General features: G+C 31.5%; 3 protein-coding genes across 5 annotated transcripts; 2 read left to right on the forward strand and 1 right to left on the reverse strand.

Annotated features, from left to right (window-relative positions):
• The first annotated feature begins 1488 nt into the window (after nucleotides 1-1488).
• Nucleotides 1489-8639, forward strand: LOC101508148 (mRNA export factor GLE1). The gene is made up of 15 exons (XM_004502324.4): nucleotides 1489-1676; nucleotides 1784-1930; nucleotides 2423-2575; nucleotides 2729-2858; nucleotides 3017-3165; nucleotides 3772-3940; nucleotides 4299-4518; nucleotides 5768-5877; nucleotides 5976-6046; nucleotides 6221-6302; nucleotides 6828-6902; nucleotides 7065-7148; nucleotides 7504-7635; nucleotides 7752-7874; nucleotides 7945-8639. Coding segments are annotated over exons 1-15 (1869 nt in total). The 5' UTR covers nucleotides 1489-1674; the 3' UTR covers nucleotides 8167-8639.
• A 253-nt stretch (nucleotides 8640-8892) lies between these two features.
• Nucleotides 8893-13579, reverse strand: LOC101508774 (E3 ubiquitin-protein ligase RGLG5-like). Its single transcript, XM_004502327.4, has 12 exons — nucleotides 13296-13579; nucleotides 12713-13039; nucleotides 11633-11717; nucleotides 11412-11552; nucleotides 11196-11309; nucleotides 10626-10723; nucleotides 10204-10283; nucleotides 10030-10135; nucleotides 9804-9931; nucleotides 9513-9696; nucleotides 9324-9380; nucleotides 8893-9225 (listed from the first exon to the last, which is right to left on the reverse strand). Exons 1-12 carry the CDS (start codon nucleotides 13305-13307, stop codon nucleotides 9145-9147), a joined length of 1413 nt encoding a protein of 470 aa, XP_004502384.1. The 5' UTR covers nucleotides 13308-13579; the 3' UTR covers nucleotides 8893-9144.
• A 3072-nt stretch (nucleotides 13580-16651) lies between these two features.
• LOC101508468 (serine/threonine-protein kinase AFC1-like) lies at nucleotides 16652-20640 on the forward strand. 3 transcript variants are annotated; one of them, XM_004502325.4, is made up of 12 exons: nucleotides 16652-16888; nucleotides 17454-17643; nucleotides 18150-18176; nucleotides 18282-18435; nucleotides 18522-18570; nucleotides 18666-18780; nucleotides 19121-19212; nucleotides 19366-19522; nucleotides 19666-19730; nucleotides 19820-19917; nucleotides 20029-20131; nucleotides 20209-20640. In XM_004502325.4, the coding sequence occupies exons 1-12, from the start codon at nucleotides 16796-16798 to the stop codon at nucleotides 20356-20358; spliced, it is 1293 nt and encodes a 430-aa protein (XP_004502382.1). In that variant the 5' UTR covers nucleotides 16652-16795; the 3' UTR covers nucleotides 20359-20640. The 3 variants fall into 3 exon arrangements, with proteins under 3 accessions (XP_004502382.1, XP_027190901.1, XP_027190900.1); XM_027335100.2 differs by lacking the exon at nucleotides 17454-17643 and having other exon boundaries at nucleotides 16747-16888; XM_027335099.2 differs by lacking the exon at nucleotides 16652-16888 and having other exon boundaries at nucleotides 17614-17700.
• Nucleotides 20641-20854: the final 214 nt, after the last annotated feature.

Raw genomic sequence — 20854 nt, forward strand, 5'->3', positions numbered from 1 at the left:
TTGCCAACCTTTGTGGCCATAAGTCAACTTTTTACCTGCAAGATCAACTTTCGTTGACTCGTTAGATTGAATTTTGAATTCTTTTTATGAAAGCAAATCAGTATATAAATTTTAGAAATTACTTATTTTATATTTAGTATAAGATATTCTGTCAATATATTATTTAGTTTTTAAAATAACATATTTTTGTTACTATTCATATAATCCAAATATAAGTTATCATCGCTAATTTGTTATATAACGATGTTAGTTTTATTTTTATAAGAGATGTTAAATATTTCTATAAATTCACACATAATTATGAGATATCAGGTTCGAATTCGAGACAAGATGACCAAACCGACAACATCAATATTTAATAGTTGAGTTAAAATTTAAAGACCAATATTAATTTTTAGTAGATAGTAATTTTGATGTATTGAAAGCTTATAATTTTTTACACCATCAAGCAATCACAAACTATTATTTACATAAAATTTAAGATAGATATATTAAAAGACAAACTATTTTAAAGAGAGACATACTATTATCAACTAACACTTAAATATTTTTGTTAGTGCATATCAATTAAGTATTTTTAATATGTTTCATGTTTTATATTTTAATATCAGTTAGCTTGTAATAATACACATTTTGTAAAAAAAATGTCATTTTACATAATATTATATATATGAATATGCATCAACGAAATTAAATGAACCATTCCATTTCAAATTTGATTTTTAACCTAGATCTATTGATCTAATAGATCTTTAAAAAATTCCGTCCAAATATATTTAATTTATATAATTATATTGATAAAAAAAATTTTACGTCAGTAAATCAGTTAATTGTAATTACCATTAAAAATGTTAGATTTTAACTATTATTAATTTTAATTTAAAGTCATAGACAATAATAATTTATGGATAATATGTTACATTACATGATATATTTATTTATTTCAACAAAATTATATGATATATTTACATATTTGAGATTGAACAAAATGAATTGAGCTGAAAAAACACAAACTATGGATATATACGAGCAAAAAACAATTTTTTAGGATATACGAGTTTAAATGGTCGCGCACAAATAAAAAAATAATATAATTATTTGAATTTGTAAACTCCAATTATCCTAAATATAAAAGAAATCATATTTTTTAAGAAAAGTCTCTAAATATTATTAAATCATTACATCACCATGAAAAGTCTCTAAATATTATTAAATCATTACATCACCAATTTAATAAAAATCTATTTAAACATGACAAATATATTAGAAGTCTAATATATATATTTTTAAATAAATATAAAAATAAAAACCCATAAAAAAAAAGTAGATCACCGGAGTTAATGCACTTGTATAATTTAAAAAAAAAAAAAAAACTATGTAAAAATCGATTGATTGACGGGTGTCAGTAAATTATTGAGTCGGGTTTGGATAGTTGATAAAAATAAGCCCGAAACCGATACTCGGCATTAAAAAATTAGTTGTAAAGCTCAACCTCTTCCCTTGCAATTGCATCATATTATTTCCTCCCGTTGCTATTCTATTCTATTCTATTCTGCCTTCACTTCAAACTCTAATTATTTCCTCTCAAATTCTTTTTAATTCCCTTTTATTTCCCCTCCGCGGCAAAAGGGGCCAAAAATTCCCTTTTATTTAACCGCGTCCAAATCTCAAACAATGTAAGTTTTAAGTTCTTTTTTTTTTAACCGAACATTCTCACTAAGATGCTTCAATTCAATAGTTTTGTTTCTTATTCATAGATTCGAATTTCAATTTGAATTTGTAGGGGAGCTCTGAAATTGGATGGCATTACTGCTGATCCTGAACCTGATTGGAGCTTTGATGCTCTTGTCTCGGAGCTCAATGCTTTGGAAAACAAACTTGCCGCCACTTCTTCCACTGAACCTTTGCATTCTCATAAAACTACATCAAGGTACTTCAATCATCTAAGATATTACAGTCTTTTGTTGCTTAAGGAACAGCTTTTTAAACTTGAATTATTTTAGTAGCGTTTAACTCTGAATTACTGGAATAGTTGAAAACGTTAAATTAGTTGCAACTAGAGATATTCCAAACCCTAATCACTTGATCATTGTATTTTTTTGCTTTGTGTTTTTGAACACCAAGTTTTTGTGAAAATCACTTTGTTATGTTAGCATTATCTTTTATGTTTGCATCATCTTATTTTACTGTATTTTTCTTATCACAATGTTACTCCATTGTCTCCTTCAATGGAACAACACCTTTGTAGTAGTTAATGTTGAAAAGCAATTCATGTGGCAGTGGTCTTACTTATCATTTTAATTCTTGATACAACTGGTGCACTTTCCGTTTGTGTAGTCGCATTTGTGGCTATCAATATTTTTTATTATGAGTTAGTAAAAAAAAACATTTTGATTATGTTGAATTGTGTGGATTTTTTTAGGCTTATCTTATCTGCTGAGAAAGAAGTTGAGAAAGGTAGAAGTTTCGTATTTCGTGCCCCTGAGTATGAGACAGAGAGCGAGGATGATGATGACAAAGCATTAGTACTAGCAAGCACTGGCAAACGCTTCACTTGCGATGAACTTTATCTGAGGTGCCTATTTTGTGAACCACAACTTTATTCTTGTATTTCAAATCATGATAAAGCCAATATTGGACCATTCTCTCTTTTGATTTAACAATGGTATCTTCATATTTCCATTTTTTATTTATTTGATAATAATAGTCATTTTTTTCGGTGTTTCAGTGACAGTGATGATTCTGACAATTCCGATGTTAACCCCACTTTTGAATTGCAACCTTACTTGATGGATAAAGTTGGGGAGGTAGAAGGTGCTTTGATTGAGTTGACACATGAACATCAATTGAGGATTAAGGTGAGTGATCCTATTAATACCAATGCACTTGTTTCTAATTTGACTTGTCTGTTACAAATTGAATAGCTAGTCATTCTTGATTGACATATAACTTATAGCAAATTACATAATTTGTTTTGTGCTGTATAACAATTGTTTCTAATCTTCTGAATTCACAGGATGAAATTAGGAATAAGATCTCAGAATTGGAAACAGCTCTACTGAATGAAAGTCAGAACTCTACTTCTTCCCTTCTTCGAGTTGAGAAATACAAAGAAACAAGGCAGGAGTTGGATAAAAAGTTTGACACTCAATATCAGCGCCAAATGTAAGACTGCATTGTCTTGTCCAGCCCTTTTCTCTCTTTTTTTTTAGGCAACATGACTCCTTCATTCTACAACATATTTTTATCTAGTGAGACTTAAATGTAAGCATTGACTATGAATTGCAGGCTCCTCTAGAATTGTCTATGATCTTAATGTGCTTTATGAGAGGTTCAAATAATGGGTTATTTTGCATGACAATGCTTTTGCTGTTGCACCACTACTTGTAGAGATCTGTTATACAATTTTTACCATTTGTTTGAGTGAGGTGGGGGCATTATATTTTTTTTTCAATTCTCTTCGATATATATTGGTGAAAGGATGGATACGTGATTGGTTTGCTTATGCTTTATAGCAGGAAGACAATCCATTATGATGCACATTAATTTAAAGTTGGGGAATCGTTATGAATTCATTTGTATGAATATTGAACTTGATTGTGATTTGATGTTGATTCTATTTCCCATTTTGATTACTAAAATTTGACATATGCAGCATATTTTCTACTAGACTTGCTCTTTCATTCTTTTGTTTGATAGTTGCTTTGTTTGAACTAGTTGAAAAGTTGAAAACGAAGAAACTGATGATTGACATCTCCCAACTTTTTGTAGTGCAGAAGCTCTTGATAATCACTTGACAGCTGTTCAACGGGATCGTGAACTCAGATCACAAATAGAAGAAAGGAAAATAAGAAACGATGCAGCATATGAAGAAGCCAAGAGAAAGGTTGCTTTGCAAGAGGAAAGGCAACAGCAAGAAAAGGCTAAAGCTGAAGCAGAGGTACCATTATATTTTATTTTTAGTGTTATATGGAAAAAGTTATACATGTACCGACTTCAAATTTCATTTCTAGTTATCATCCTGTTTACAACTACAAAGTGAAGTGTTGGGTTACTTTTTTCTTCATTTTTAAAAGTAATGTTTGGAGAGTTCTAAACTGCCACACATAAATTTATCGATGCATTGGTCTGGCCTATTCACTTTACTAGCCTAAGACTTGTTAGTAATTCGCCCATATTCGCATGTCCACCACTATATGGGTTTTGTTAATGGTAATTGAAGCATACATTTTTGCTACTAAGCTTCTATTAAGCTCAAATGGCCATTCATTCACGATATTTAAATTTTGTGGGTGCAGGCCAAACTTAAAGCTGAGGAAGCAAAGCGAGCTGCATTGGAAGCTGAGAGAAAAGCAGCAATGGAAGCTAAAACAAAGGCAGCCATGGAAGCTGAAAAAAGAGCAGCAGCAGAAGCTGAAAGAAGAGCAGAAAAGAATGCCATAGGAAGTTCCAATACGGTTACTTCTGGAATGACCCAAGATCGATCAAGTATATCAAATACTGAAACCAAGGAGTCCGGTATGGCTTTTCTTTTTTCAGTTTTTTATCACATTTAGACTATATCTTTTCAATGCCATTTTTGCTCTTTACCCGTTTCTCCACACCCAACATGCCAGAAGGCTTGCCTTCTCTTTTTTACTACCATTTAGTTTTTTAGGTTGTTTCTCTCTACATTTCTATACTGGTGAAACTAGTTATCCACTTCCTTGTCTCTTCAATATTTATTTCATGAGCAACAACTTTGCTGTCATTAATTAATAATTACAAATCTCCTATATTATCTTCATTCACCACGTTGCTGAGTAGAAAAGTTCCCCACTATTCACTTTATTTATTTTTTGTTTTGAAGTATTTTCAGTTCTTTCATCTTGATTTGACTGTTTTGTTTTTAAAAAAGGCATTGGATTATTGAGCCACATTCTAAAGTTTCAAGGCTCTGGTTCCATTGGTGTTACTTGATAAATTCACGTGGTTGAATCCCTTGCATGGATGCAGAGGGATTTAAAATAAATATATATTCATTTAAAATAATTTACATTTCGTAATAGGATGTATTAATTTCAAGAATACCTAAATATATTTATTTATGTTTCAAACATCTTAAGTATCTTTTTCTCAGGCTATTATAATTGGTCTCTATCTTTTTTTTCGCATATCTTAAAAAGATATATTTAAAAGTTGTGAAATTTTCATAGCAACTAATACTGCATCAATGATAATGAAGACTAATAGTTCGTGCTCAAAAGGTCGATAGATCATGTAAAATAAACGTTCCTTTTGTTACAAACATTATCACAAAAGTTACTCTTGCTCTCCGCATAGGTCAAACGTACATAAAACTGTATTCAGTCGATACCTTTAAAACTAAATTTTTATGAATTTGAGTAGAAGGAGTAAAAATTAAAGTTAGATTTATATATTATCTCATATTGAGTTGTTTTTGTTCACATTTTAAAAAAAAAAATTCTATGTAGATTTTATATGCGATCTGATTCTTCCACATAAGAATTGTTGTATATCTTGAAGTTGTTCACCTGTTTTTTCAATCCCAAGAGTACTGCACGTGTACCGGTACAAGATACATACCCGATATGAGTACTTTACCATTTTACAAGTACCCATGCTTTAGAGGAGTTTAACAATAATTTCCATTTCACTCTTACCCCTAGATTCTTCTCCATGTGCATGTCTAGATCTATGTATTGTTTTTTAGTTTTTATTTTATTGTTTTATGATCTGAGATTTAACTGACCTATACAATCTTTAGGTTATGTATATCGCGCTGCTGCAAATGCTTTAAATCTAGAGAATGGGAGGCTACAGAAACTGAAAGAGCTGTATGAGAGAAACCAAGTTATAAGATCAAGTTCAAAACAGGTATTGTTAAACAGAAATTGGACACCTTTGTCTTAAGGCTCTCAATTTATTAGATCAAGTTCTAAACAGTTATTGTTTATGTGTCAACATCTGTTCAGGATTATACCAGCCATGAGAGTCATATTTCCCGGAATATAAGGCAAATAAGGGGAATAAGCGACAATGTTAGGTGAAGTAAATATATAAATTTCACAAATGTATAATGCTGTTGTCAATATATCATTCTTACTTGTACATTTGATTTTTTTAAGCGGAAAATTTTATGTCCTAAAGGATCTAAATCCTTAAATAAGATATTAACAATAGCATTTCATGCATATTTACTCTTTTGGCCATTCTGCAGATCAAAAGCAAGTGAACTCATTAAACTTTTGAATGATCGTCAATGTCCTCAATCATTCAGTGTTGAGATATTTGTTAAAAAGGTAATTTAATATTTTTGGTGATTCCATTGACATAATATTTTTCTGCTTTATTTGATTAGAACAAAGAGCATAACAGGAACAATAAACTAATCTTTAAACTGGGCTTAGTTATTTATTGTAGATTTTTTTTTTGCATCAGTTAATAGTATATGAAAGGTAGCAAATAAAGGACAAAGTATAAATTTTTATTCACGTGTCTTCACCTAATAACATCAATTTTTTAGGATGGTTTGTGGTTTATTTATTTAGATCAATTTAAGACTGAATATGGAATGTTTCACAATTAAATGAATATTTATAAAATGAGAAATTTGACATTAGAAAAAGTTGATATCAAATGAAAATAACACGTGGCTTCAATTAAATGAAAATATTTCTGATTAAATAAAATGTTGGCTGAAATCCATGTAACTGGCTTCAAATGCTCCAAATGATGAACAAAAACTAGCAAGAAATGGTAGAATTATGTTACCCATCCATGGCTGTTAAAAATGTAGTTGTGATTACTGACATCATACTTTACAGGTTATTTCATCATGTACAAACCCTGGTAGTGCCACCTTTGCAATTGCCTATGTCATTGTTCTCATTACATCTCAGGTACACCGTGTTTAATCACTAGCCTCTTGGCTTACTAAGGACTTAGGATGGTATATAATTAAGCCTTCAAAGAAGCATAGAATGAATACAAATTTTTGTTTTATTTTTTTTTTATAATTTTTATTTGTTTTTGGCTTAGACTGTTTATCATTTGCAAGACAGGTCCCATTTGTAATGGATATTTTACTGGCCGAGCTTCATAGTACCTGCTTATACACCGTCCCGAAGCACATGGTTTATAAAAAGGTAACTTGATAGATCTTGAAAAAATTACTAAAAGATATATTTTCCTGTCTAGCCTCTTAGCCTCATATTAAGGAGCAATTGTTTTGTTGAGGAGCCAGTGAATTTTAAGCGAAAAATAGTTAATTTGCTGCAATAATTTTGTTTTCATGTCACATTTTGCCTAAATAAAAGGTTTGAGCGCATTTTATCTACGTCAAATAAGCTATATGGTTGTGCTTCAACTGCCACAATGTAAAAATTTGCTGTAATTGTTTATTCTGATATTATGCTCACGCACTTGTTCTGCAAATATGATTCCACCAACGTGGGGGGTACTGATGCTATTGAATTTGGATTCTTTATTTTACCCCCTCAGTCTATCTTTCAATCAAAAGAGGCATACTTCAGAAGTATTGGTTATCGAGAAGAAGATGGAAAATTAGAGAGTACAGAAGATTATTTAAAGCGGCTTGAATCATATATGACGGTGTACGGTGCAATGGTTCAGGTCTGTCACAATATTCTCGAGATTTTGACAAATTAACATGGACAATATTTGTAATTTGGTTGACTATACTCTTTTCATCTCACTGATTGAGCTGCTGACCATGATTGTTTTGGCAGACGGAAATTCCAAACATTCAAAATTTGCACGGCTTGCAAGAAGGTTGGGCGTGGCTTGCAAGGTTGTTGAATGCTCTACCAGCCAATCAATATACAGCTGTTTCGCTCAATGCATTCTTGCAAGTAAGTAATGCAAAATGTTAGTTTTTTGATATGGATCTTCTAAGGTTAACTAATTCTATTTTGTCCTCAGATTGCTGGATATGCTCTATTTAAAAGATATAAATCTCAGTTCCTAAAGATGTTGAACGTCATCTCAAACAACTTTTTAGTTGAGCTAAAATCACACAATGTACCAGAATTGATGAAGACTGTTACAGATATACAGGCTTATATAGAAGATAAAAAGTTTCTTCAAGTGCCAGAAGGAAGAAACTTGCAGTCAAATACGTTATCACGGGCGTTGGAACCATAGGCCCAGTAAACAGAACCAAACGAATGCGAGGCAGCAGGTGCTGGTTTTGCTCAACGAAACAGGCCTAGGAGGGTCCTTAAGAGACTACCAGGATGGGATGATTTCATCCATTGAGGCGGTAGATTTTCTCAGGATTTTTTTTTTATACAGGAGCTGCTTATTTCAGTCGTTGTGTTGTCACCCAATCATTGGTCTTGTAATTTTGTCAAACTATGTTATTTTTCCATTTAAGCATGAGAAATTTAAAACTGATGTAATCTAGTGGAAAGAATGAAGGAAGGCGTCTTTACTTGGAAATTTCTATTTCCGTCTTTTTGCCTTGCAATATAACCCATATCAGAACGTATTTGTTAGTTTACGTTAAAGGTCGTTGCTTTTTATTTAGGCAGGTGACAGTTTGAGTACTAGTCTGTATCTTGTAAAGTTATGTGAACAAGCTCTACAAAATTATACATAGCATGAATTTATATCAAGTCCATTTGGAGGATCGAATACATAGCATGAATTTATACATAGCACTTGGATATGGCCATGCTGGAACTTAAGTATGATACGCATCATTCCAGGATAAGCAACCACATTGTTATTTATCAAGCTAAGCTTATTCATTAAGTTAACAAGTAAAAATGTATTTACCTTTGTTAGCTTATCGTGTTAAAATTACAAGGTCAGTTTACAATATTTTTTTCTCAGCTGAAGATCAAATCAAAATATGCTTTATAGAAAGAAACAAAAAAAAAGTGTTCATTGAAACAATCCGGACAATTTTTACAGAGTTTGCTTAATAACATGATGCCTTCAGTGCACACAAGAGGACAGGGACATATATACAAAAGGGTAAGGCTCATTCTTTTATTCTTTCTATATACAAAAAACACTTCCTCACTCTGATGTTCTAACCTTATCAAACTTTGATGACTAACCTTATTCCGACAATGAATGAAATTTTCACTGAAAGCCAGTACGCATCATAATCAGCTAGTAAAGCTTTATCTTAGTATTTATTGTGCTCCGGCAAATGGGACAGAATTGTAGGTCTTCTCCACATCCACAACAAGTCTGCCATGTGAGGAAATACAAATGAGAAAGGAAATAACTAAGTAATATGTAATTAGATCAAAGGATAATAATTAGCAGCATGTAGTTAAATTGGTTACCTGATGCCCACAACCAAATGCCATATCCTTCGCATCGGTGAGACAAATGGGGCAAACCTGTTGTCAACCATGTCATATGTAAACCACTATTACTATTGAAAGTGAGATAGAAATGATCGTGAGTGGTTATGATGACATTAAGATTAAAGAAAAAGGTGTTTCGTACAATGGAAAGAAAGGTCTCATTACCTTATTATCATGTAAAGAGCTTGAAGATGGTTCAGTGTTCACATTGCTGTCATAACCAGTATTCTTAGGTACATTCTGCTGAAAACTGTTTGACCGAAAAGATTTTCCGCTGATGTTCGAAGAAGTCCTATTATAAAGTGGAGCGGGTAGAGGAACCCTATCCGGTGAATGTCCCCTCCGTGCACTACGTTTACCAATGAAGACATGAGATTTTCAAATTCAGTTATAAGTTATTACACCAGATAAACCCTGCCTCAAAAAATTTGAAGTGCCATATTTAGTATTTTGTACCCTAATAAGCCAAGCTCTATGGTTGCCTTATATTGAGAAGGTATCTCCATCAAAGCTGCAAGCGCAAATTCTGTCTCTTTTCGGCTTGGATTTACATTCTTTGACATTATCTCGGTAAAATTCACAAACTATCCATCCACAAACAAAATTATCACATTTCAGCATAATAGGAAGATTAATCTTTTATATATGGCAAGTTTAAAAGGTTAAGTGAATTACACCAAACCTGAAAATTGTCAAATGATCGAGATGGGATGTTATCATCGAATTCCCTCATCATATCCCACGGTCCATCTCCAACTCCTACCAAAACTATTGACAGTGGATACTCACTGCAATTTAGAAAGAGTATAAGAATGCCGAATGGTGGTCTCCACATGAAAGAAAACTAAAACATTACCTGGCTTTTACGATTGCGTTTATTGTCTTCTGTTCCTGTGGACTTAGGTGGCCATGTTCTGTATCGATGCTTCTGGTCACCTGCAGCAACATTCTGAGCATTAGTTTTGAAGCCATAACACTAGGAAAAAACAATGACTATCTACAATAGACTAATATCATTCATTAAAGCATTGCAGAATTGCAGGCATTTGGCTTTCTATTGCAACTAAATAAGATGTTGTGTGCAATATTATGACCTATGGTAGATATTGTTAGCATTTCCAAGGGAACCACCGAGACTATCCTAACATGGTACAACACAGCATTGCGCGCAATTTCTTCATTTATATACGAAAGTTAAGATGATTGATAAAGAATCAAAGTAAACAAAGTACTTAAAATAGCCATGAAAACAGTGTGAGATATGAATTAAAGAATTACCTGTCCATCTGCAATTAGTAGCAGGACGTGATATTGACCAGCACTTTGTTCAACAATAGTCATAGCCATTTCAATACAAGGGGCAAATGAGGTAGGTCCTGTTTTATAAATGCAACAATTTATAACGTGCCTAAGTAAAAAAACAGAAATCATATTTTGACAACAAATTTTGAAGAAAAAAAAAGGAATAGTTACGTTCAATGTATGATTAGTGAATATAGCAAGGTATCACAACTCATTAATCGTCCGGTCGAACGTAATTAACCACAATTTTAAACGTCAAAACCGCAATTTTTTAGGTGTTTAAGTATGCATGATATCCGATAACCACAATTTGTGTTCAAATATATACATGAAAATTGTGATTAATGACGTTCCAAATTGTAGTTTATTGTGTTCAATGGATAATTAAATGATTTGTGACACTGTTATATCTATTAATCATCCACTGAATGTAATTAATTATGTATATCAACAGCATCCACAATACAAATAGATGTTCCATTTCGTGCCAAAATAACACATCTCTTAGAAAATATTCAAAAATAATAGGGTGATAATGGCAAACACCTGCAAGTTTGAGATGAGGAACAATTTCTCTGTATCGCGCCAAAACTTCCTCAAACCCATTGCATAACCTCTCTTCTGAATAGAAGCTAAATACATCTTGATCATGTGTCGACGCTGACAAATAATGGACAGCAAGTAAATAAACATGTTTGCAACTTGGAAAGGAAATAAAAAAACTACATTGGAAAAGGCATTTAGTTTCGCATCCGTTGTTACCATCTCCGAATCCAAAACATGGAATCAAGTTATCTTCATCAAAAGTAGATAAAGTTTTCCCAATAATAGAGATTGCTTGTTCGTAAGGGTTTTGACCACTTCCAGTGTGATGTAAACTTTTCCGATTGAACGACCTCTTCCCTAATAAAGTGAAATATATATATTAGCCCTAAAATTCACAACAAAAGATTCAAGCATGAAAATGTGAGTAAGAGAAAAACCTGTCCACTCATTGCTCTTAGTGAAATCAATGCCCACAATGAGATTAGAAGATTCCAGCCCAGCATTTGCAAGAGCAGTAGTAACCTGTGTTCAACTCACTTCATTATTTGGCAATAATAATGTGTAATTTTTCAATGGAGTTGCAAAACAGTTAATTTTGGTTGAAATGCTCAATGAATTATTAACATATAACCAAAACATGATGTTTTAGCGCAGACATATCAACTTTAAGAATAGAAGTCTTGAGCTATTAATAGTTCTGTACAAGATTTCTTGTACATATCTTAAACCAACCTCACTGCATATGCATTAGTTTACTCAATGCAACATAAAGACACGTTTGTTTTCTGTTTCTTTTCATTTTTATGTTCACAAGACAGTTTCCTTTGACAGGCAAAATATAGATATTTATAATATCTACTAGGAAAAAAAATTGTTTCAGTTTATTTTCATAAACTCTTCGTGATAACTAATCAAAACAACTTATACAAAACTTACGCAAGTTTATCTTCATTTTCTTATTGTTGATTATAAAAACAACTTATACATAAGTTATCATATGATAGGAACTTCATTTTCTTATAGTTAAGCTGTTTACTTACACACCTCCAAATTTTACTACAAATAATTAAAAGCTTAAATATTTCATTCCTTATTGCTTAAATGGCAGAAAAGTGAACTCTGATTTCAGACATATAACTCAGAACATCTGCCTTTTACCCAAAGTGTAGTTTTTGCCAATTTCACAGTGGCATGCCATAATTCTGCCAAACTCACCATCAATCCAAAGATGCATTAATTAAATTGGTCCCCTTTTTATCTCAGTTTTTTCTTCTTTTTTCCCCCTTTTAAATCTAAACCTGAAGTTTATATTTGTTGCATTCACATTATTATCACACCCCAAAGAGTTTGTTCAAGTCAATAAAAATAACAGTGTCTGGCCCCATTAAAACCCCACCAACAAACAAAGGCTAATTGATAATGACAAACAAAATCCAAAAAAATCAAACACTTCCTCATACATATAAAGAAAGAAAAAAACTGTTCCATGCAATGATATAGTATAATCTAATCATTACCTCATCCAATGAACGGTAATTATCAGCTATCCTTGAATACCTCCTATCTAACTTCTTTTTTGGCTGTGAGTACTCATATAATGGAGCTGAAGCAGATGCAAACTGATGATGAGGTGTTTGATATGAACTCTGTTGAGGGTGTGGTGGATATCCACCACCATAGTTATTATTATCCCATGAAGATGAAGAAGAACCTGAAGACTCATATGAGTTAGGAACATGTCTCCTTCTAGGTGACCCTTTTGAACTATTCCCTCCCATAAGAATCTCCTTCAGAATAAAACCAAGTAAACACAAAATTGCAACCAAAGCTGTCCAAGTTTCTAGCTGCAATTCCAAATCCAAATCCAAAACATATACATAAATATTGTTTTTATAAACTTGGCTGAGAAATCAAAGTAGAATAACCAAATAAGGAAAAAAGTTAGAAACTTTAACTAACAACACAAATGGGTAATAGGTAAATTTTCCTTATTTATTTATTTTGGGGATAAAAGGAAACAAGTATTGAATTTGAAGGCATGATTGGAGAGGGAAATTTCTAGGTCATTAGAGTAAGAAAGAGAGTGACGTATTCATATACCTGCAGATGCATTGTTACAACAGGAAATTGCAAGTGAATGAAATGAAGAGTGTTTGTACAAGGAACCCAACAACAAGGTCAAGTCAACTGCATGCTTTAGTTTTTTCACTTCAAACAAGTTTCATTTTTTTATGTTACACATGTCTTCTAAGTGAGATAATGTGTGAGAAGTTTCTCTCCTACTATTTTCATATATATTTATTATTTGGATTATATCATATTATGTTTGAGAAGGACACAACAATAAACATAGAACATATTTTTCACAAAGATATAAGAGTATATCCATTACTCCATATATATTCTAAATGTGTTTATAAACAAGAAACTAATGATTGTGTTTATATATCACAAAGTTGACACGGAATCTTATTCTATCAATTTATTAAAAAGGAAGAATGCAATATATTTTCCCCACCGATCCTTCCTACTAAATACGGTGCAATATTGTAACCAAATCACTATTAACAATGCCACGTCACTCCCACGAAATTACATAGAATGAGAGCATGTTGACAAAGTATTTTTTAATGTCGAAATTCTTAGAGATAAATTGCATAATATGTCGATAGACTCGATGGATAATGACTAAGATCTGTAATTGTTTCCATTTTTTCATTTTCGGATTTTTCTTTTGTCATCTTCCTCCTATTAGGTGTTGAGTTCGGTGAAGATTTGGTTGGATACAATAATGGTTTAGTCTAAAGCATTGAGTAACAATGAAGAAAAAAGGAAAACGTTAAATTTGCCTATATAAGATTTAAAGAATACAAGTTACAACCATGAGTGAAAATGTAATAAATCAATATTGAGAATGAATTTAATGAATCTTGAAGGTGGTTGGAGTGGTTTCCCTAACTCATTGTTGTTTTCAGTTAGATGGGGTGGAATCAAGACTAGAGGAGCATGTAGTATTTTTGGGTAAATCATTGTTCACATGCACGGCTCAATGATTCAATCTAATACATAACGAGGATATAAGACCTCCATTTTGAAAAAGATAACGAGTAAGAAAAATGTAAATTTATAAATAAAATTTTGCACTTATCATTTTAATTTTTTTTATATTGTTGTAAATATATTTATAAAATATATATTTGAAAATACATATTAATTTGATATTATAGATTAAAACTTTATGCATGATTATTTTATATAAACTAAAAATTATATTTTTATTTTTATTTTAAAAACTAAAATTAAAAATATATTTAATCTAAATATATATACACATTGGTGGAGAGAAAATATCACACGGATATGAAGATGCATGTCTAGACCCTAGTAAACAATAATGTTGATGCAACCGGACAATTGCATAATATGTCGATAGACTCGATGGATAATGACTAAGATCTGTAATTGTTTCCATTTTTTCATTTTCGGATTTTTCTTTTGTCATCTTCCTCCTATTAGGTGTTGAGTTCGGTGAAGATTTGGTTGGATACAATAATGGTTTAGTCTAAAGCATTGAGTAACAATGAAGAAAAAAGGAAAACGTTAAATTTGCCTATATAAGATTTAAAGAATACAAGTTACAACCATGAGTGAAAATGTAATAAATCAATATTGAGAATGAATTTAATGAATCTTGAAGGTGGTTGGAGTGGTTTCCCTAACTCATTGTTGTTTTCAGTTAGATGGGGTGGAATCAAGACTAGAGGAGCATGTAGTATTTTTGGGTAAATCATTGTTCACATGCACGGCTCAATGATTCAATCTAATACATAACGAGGATATAAGACCTCCATTTTGAAAAAGATAACGAGTAAGAAAAATGTAAATTTATAAATAAAATTTTGCACTTATCATTTTAATTTTTTTTATATTGTTGTAAATATATTTATAAAATATATATTTGAAAATACATATTAATTTGATATTATAGATTAAAACTTTATGCATGATTATTTTATATAAACTAAAAATTATATTTTTATTTTTATTTTAAAAACTAAAATTAAAAATATATTTAATCTAAATATATATACACATTGGTGGAGAGAAAATATCACACGGATATGAAGATGCATGTCTAGACCCTAGTAAACAATAATGTTGATGCAACCGGACTTAAAATTTGTAGTATTTTTTTTTTATTATAAAAAATAATATCATTCATTTAAATCATAAAATCAATAGACATAATACAAATTCAAATTTACTAAAAATAAAAATGATGAATCAACAAACAAACTTATAAACATTCAAATTAATAGTCTAAAATAGTATTATAGCACAAAACCTAATATGTATATATAAATATGATAATATTTGAGTATCCAAAATAAAAATACATTCGAATCCGTAACGTGACACCGTCAAAATCATTGATTAAAATTTGTTATCGATCAAGCTACTATGTTAATCTGAACCAAAATGAACATCGCATCTAGATGGAGAAATTGCCACATCAACATGAAAAAACTAATAAAGAAATGTGTATTCATACGATAAAATCACAATAAAAAAATATTTAAAAAAATTAAATTTAAGTAAAAATTATTTATTTAGATAAAATAAAAGAAAAATAATTTAAAAAGAGTGATTCTAAACCGAATAATAATTTTAAATCACTCTAATAAATAATAAATAAATAAAAAAGAAAGAAACTTAAAAAAAAAAATCTAATATTTACTTATGATTGCAGCTTCGTGTTAGTGTTATACATAGAGTTTTGTTATATTGATTTAATGATTTTGAGAAATAAGGTCAATTTGAGTTAAGAAAAATAAAGTTAAAAAAATCAAGATAACATTTTTTAAAAAAGTTAAATGATATTATTTTATTAGTGTTAACTCTCGTGATTTAAAATAAAAGAAGTTTGATAATTTAAAATTCAATTGAAAGAAAATTTAATTAAAATTTAAATTCGAAATGATTTATTTTTAAACCTCAAAAAGTAAATAGATATACTAAAAACTTATCAGAAAAGAAAATTATGAAAAAAATAATAAATTATTTATGTTAAATTATATGTAATTCTAATAAAATATATTTATCTTAAATTATATGTAATTCTAATAAAATATATTTATCTTAAATTATATACTATTTTATATTATTAACAAATTATTAATATTTATTTTTCTATTATATTATTTACTCTTTATCGCACTATTTTTTTCAATTATTATAATTTTATAATTTTCATACTAATAATGGACTATATTTTCATAAAATAATTTTTAGTTTATATTCTCTATACAATATTAATGACATTTCTTAATTTGAATGTAATGGTTATGTAACATATAATTTGGGGGGGAGGGAGGGATGAGAGTAATAATAATTAAGCCTAATAATAACACCCCAAACGAAGCATAAAGTGGATATAGAAACGAACGGCCAAGATTTACCTATGATCAAGAAATCGAACGACGTAGAGACGAGTCAGGATGAGGAATGATGTTGGGTCTGATTCCATTGTCACGACGACTCAAGAGCTATAGCTCAATCCAATTCCAATCGATCAAGTTGGGATTAGGGTTTCGCATTGTATGGAAATGGATTACGCTTCAGAGTTTTCTATGGATCGACGTCCTCGAAAAAGACCTAAATTGGCTTGGGATCTTCCTCAAACCCACTCAAAGGTAACACCTTTCAATTTCTCCACCATCATCAATTTTATCTTCCTTAGACTTTTTTATAAAAACAAATATTTTTTGGGGAAAAATTCGCCGTCATCACGATTTCGTAGAAAAATATTATAATTCTATCTGTTTTGATTCCGGGATCACTGTTCTGTTTTATACTGCTTAATTTTTTTTAAGAAAAAATGGAAATTGAGTTGTTTTTTTGGTGGTGCATATCATGCATATTTAATTAGCTGAAAAACGGTTCTATGTACTTTATATATTCAATTGATCGTTAATTTTGTGCAAAAATGTTGTTATGAATCTATTGTGATGCTGAAAAGAGAGTCTTCCTATTATTAGTTTGTAAAAATTGTACAATTTGATACTTAGCGTCTAATGATGTTTTTGTAGCATAATTCATTATGTGTATTTTTTTTTTCTTATAGAAGTTCATTTAAATGATTTTTACAGATTATAGAATTTTTTCTTAAAAATCAATGGTTTTTAAAGAAAAAGGGTGGGGGGATACATTTTGAATTGCTGTTTGTGTAGTGTAGTATGAGTAAGTGACCTTGTGTAGGCTCATTCGGGGATGTATTGTGGACAAGAGTTTGCTAATGTGACAACAAGCTATGGAACACTGAGGGTACTTCCGGACCATGGTGGTCTATCAATAAATGGATTGGCTGAAAAAGGTTCTCCCCAATGGCGAGATGATGACAAAGATGGACATTACGTGTTTGCGCTTGGAGAAAATTTAACTTCTCGGTGTAAATGCATTTAACCACCATTGAAAAGCTTTTCTTCATTTTCTCTTTCCATTAAACGTACTTATGCTGCTTGCTGAACATTCTAAAATAATATATCTATCTATCTGTTGTCTCTTTTCCGACATTCACTTTTTTATTTTTAAAACTATTTTATGATAATTCATGATTGTTGTGTTGTATATTTATCTCGTTTTCTATGAAAGGATTAAAAAAATTACATACATGCTGAAAATCTATATCTGATGTTTGGTTAAGTTGCATGATTATTTACCCCCCATAAAACGATTATCATCTTCATTATGTAACTTTACTTAAAACTCTTGGGATCTTATCTTATGTTAATTTAAGAATTGTTTATAATTTTTCTTCTCATAATTTCTTATTAAAAAAAAAATTGGAGTGTCCTTGGGAATCTTGACAAGTAAGGGATTTGTTTTGATGTCTTAATTTTTTATTCATTGTAAATTTCATGTAATCCTAATGTGTCTTTGTTTCTATACTTGCAGATAAGATCCTCAGGAAAATTGGTGAAGGTTATTATTATACATAATTATGTTCTTCAATTCTCTTATACTATTTTTTTTATATATATAATTTCAGTCTTATCCTTACTTAGATTATCTGTTCTATGTTTGCAGGGACATTTGGTCAGGTTTTGGAATGTTGGGATAGAGAAATGAGGGAGCTGGTTGCCATTAAAGTTGTGCGAAGTGTTAAAAAATATCGTGAAGCAGCAATGTTAGAAGTTGATGTACTTCAGTTGCTTGGGAAGTATGACAGGAATGGCAGTCGGTAAGTGTTCTCTTTTACTGTGTATAACATACTACTAGCTGTGATTTGAAGTTTGTGCCAATTCTAAATCATTTTATCATACGCAGCTGTGTTCAAATTCGCAACTGGTTTGACTACCGGAACCATATTTGTATTGTGAGTATCTAATTGACTTATGATGACATTATTTCCAAACTTCACAAACATTCTGGGGGTTATGAATTGTCAGTGAAATTCTAATGGTCTTACAGGTATTTGAGATGCTTGGACCAAGCTTATATGATTTTCTCCGGAAGAACAATTATCGCCCATTTCCGGTTGATCTTGTACGTGAGCTAGGAAGACAATTGTTGGAATGTGTAGCATGTGAGTAATTGTAACTTTCACTATTTCTATTATTTCCAAAGTTGATGGCCAACTCCAGAGTCTTATGGCATTCTTCTCTCGTCTTTAGGGAAGTTATGAACCAATGGGGATTACTTGGGGGGTTTAATCAATGAAATTTTCTTCAACTGTTCAATTCTTTTTTCCCAGTAATACTTCTATAACTCTTCAAAACCATTTAAAACTATTTTACTTATTGTGAATTTCTATAGATATCTCACCACACCTCTGCCCCCGCATGTGAGAGTTGGAAAAGAAGTGAGTAAGGTGTTCAATTTTTATATGATATATTCATGTTGACTGTGTGTTGCTATACTTGCAGTTGTGCATGATCTGCGCCTTATCCATACTGACTTGAAACCTGAAAATATACTTTTTATTTCCCCGGAATATGTAAAAGTGCCTGATTACAAGGTATTTCTGCTTTCTCTGTGGTCAATTTTTAGATTGTGTGTTCTCATTTCTTCAAAAATGTGTTTGTGACAATGGAGCTACGGTTCATGTTTACCATATGCCTAAAAGTTTGTTAAAAGCTTTGTCAAATTATCACAAAATCTTAAACTGCAGGTCATGTTCCGGTCACCAAGAGAAGGAACCTCTTATAAGAGACTGCCAAAGTCAAGTGCTATTAAGGTTATTGATTTTGGTAGTACTGCCTATGAGCACCAAGATCACAACTATATTGTCTCTACAAGGCATTATAGGGCACCTGAGGTTATTCTTGGTATGTTTCTATTTCTCTTAGTTTCTTGGTAGTATGGCTTATATTGTCTCTACTACACCTATGATTTTCATATAAACCTTGTGTACAGCTTTATTCTTTTGATATGGTTCAAAAGTAATTGTAGCTTGTTTACTTGTTTCTAGGACTTGGTTGGAGTTTTCCTTGTGATATATGGAGTGTTGGCTGCATTTTGGTCGAGTTGTGCTCGGTATGTTGAGCTCATCAATATAGTGATTCATAAGCCATAAAATTTGATCCAAATATACTACATGAGCAATGATATGAACTTCATTTCAGGGAGAAGCCCTATTTCAGACGCATGAGAATTTAGAGCATCTAGCCATGATGGAGAGGGTTTTAGGCCCAATACCTCAGCACATGTTGAAAAGAGCAGAGTGCGCAACATTCCAAATGAATAAATTATTATTGTTTTTGTTGGTTTGCTTTAATGTTTCGTTTGTTGATATTCTTAACTAACTGCTCATGTGTCTTGCTTTCTTGCACAGCCGCCCCGCCGAGAAGTATGTCAGAAGGGGTAGACTTAACTGGCCTGAAGGAGCAGTCTCTCGAGAAAGCATCAAGGCTGTCTTGAAACTACCCCGTCTTCCTGTCTGTAACATATTTTAGTCATCTAGCGAATTTTCTCTTTTCTTCTAACATTCTAAGTGCTCTTTTTTTCTGTCCAGAATCTCGTGATGCAGCATGTGGATCACTCGGCCGGAGATCTTCTTGATCTCTTGCAGGGTCTACTTCGGTTTGACCCCATCAGCAGGCTGAAGGCTCATGAAGCGCTCAGGCATCCCTTTTTTACTGGGGAACATTACCCAAGGTTTTAAATATAGGGTTCATCACTTGAATGGATTGGCAGTCCCTCTACCATGCATGTTTGCTTGGTTGCTGTGTTGTGTTTGGCTATAGTTAACTGAAACATCTGTAACTGTAAGTGTTCTTTGTTTGGTGGTTCTTTTTTTCTTGATATAATTATGAGTGTGGGCTTTATATTTGCCGACTTTTGTAGATAAATTTATTGTCTGGAGGATCTTTCTCCATCTCCATTTTTGTACCATTAAAATGTAATTATAAGCATTTCACTTTCTATACAAGTCTTTGTTTGACCAGCTTGCCTGTGTGGTGATTGATGAAATATTGAACTTACAAATAATCACTTCCGTCATTAGCAAGACATGGCACAGTAAATTGTATTTAAGGCAGATTTGGCTTACAAGTTAGACCCACTGGATGATCTTCATGCTAAGTATTGGCTTATCTGTGGTTAGAAAACATTCTATTACACCCACTGGATGTGAAACTCAAATTTGAATGACACCCATA

Source organism: Cicer arietinum, chromosome 5 (assembly GCF_000331145.2).
Source record: "Cicer arietinum cultivar CDC Frontier isolate Library 1 chromosome 5, Cicar.CDCFrontier_v2.0, whole genome shotgun sequence".
NCBI lineage: Eukaryota > Viridiplantae > Streptophyta > Magnoliopsida > Fabales > Fabaceae > Cicer > Cicer arietinum.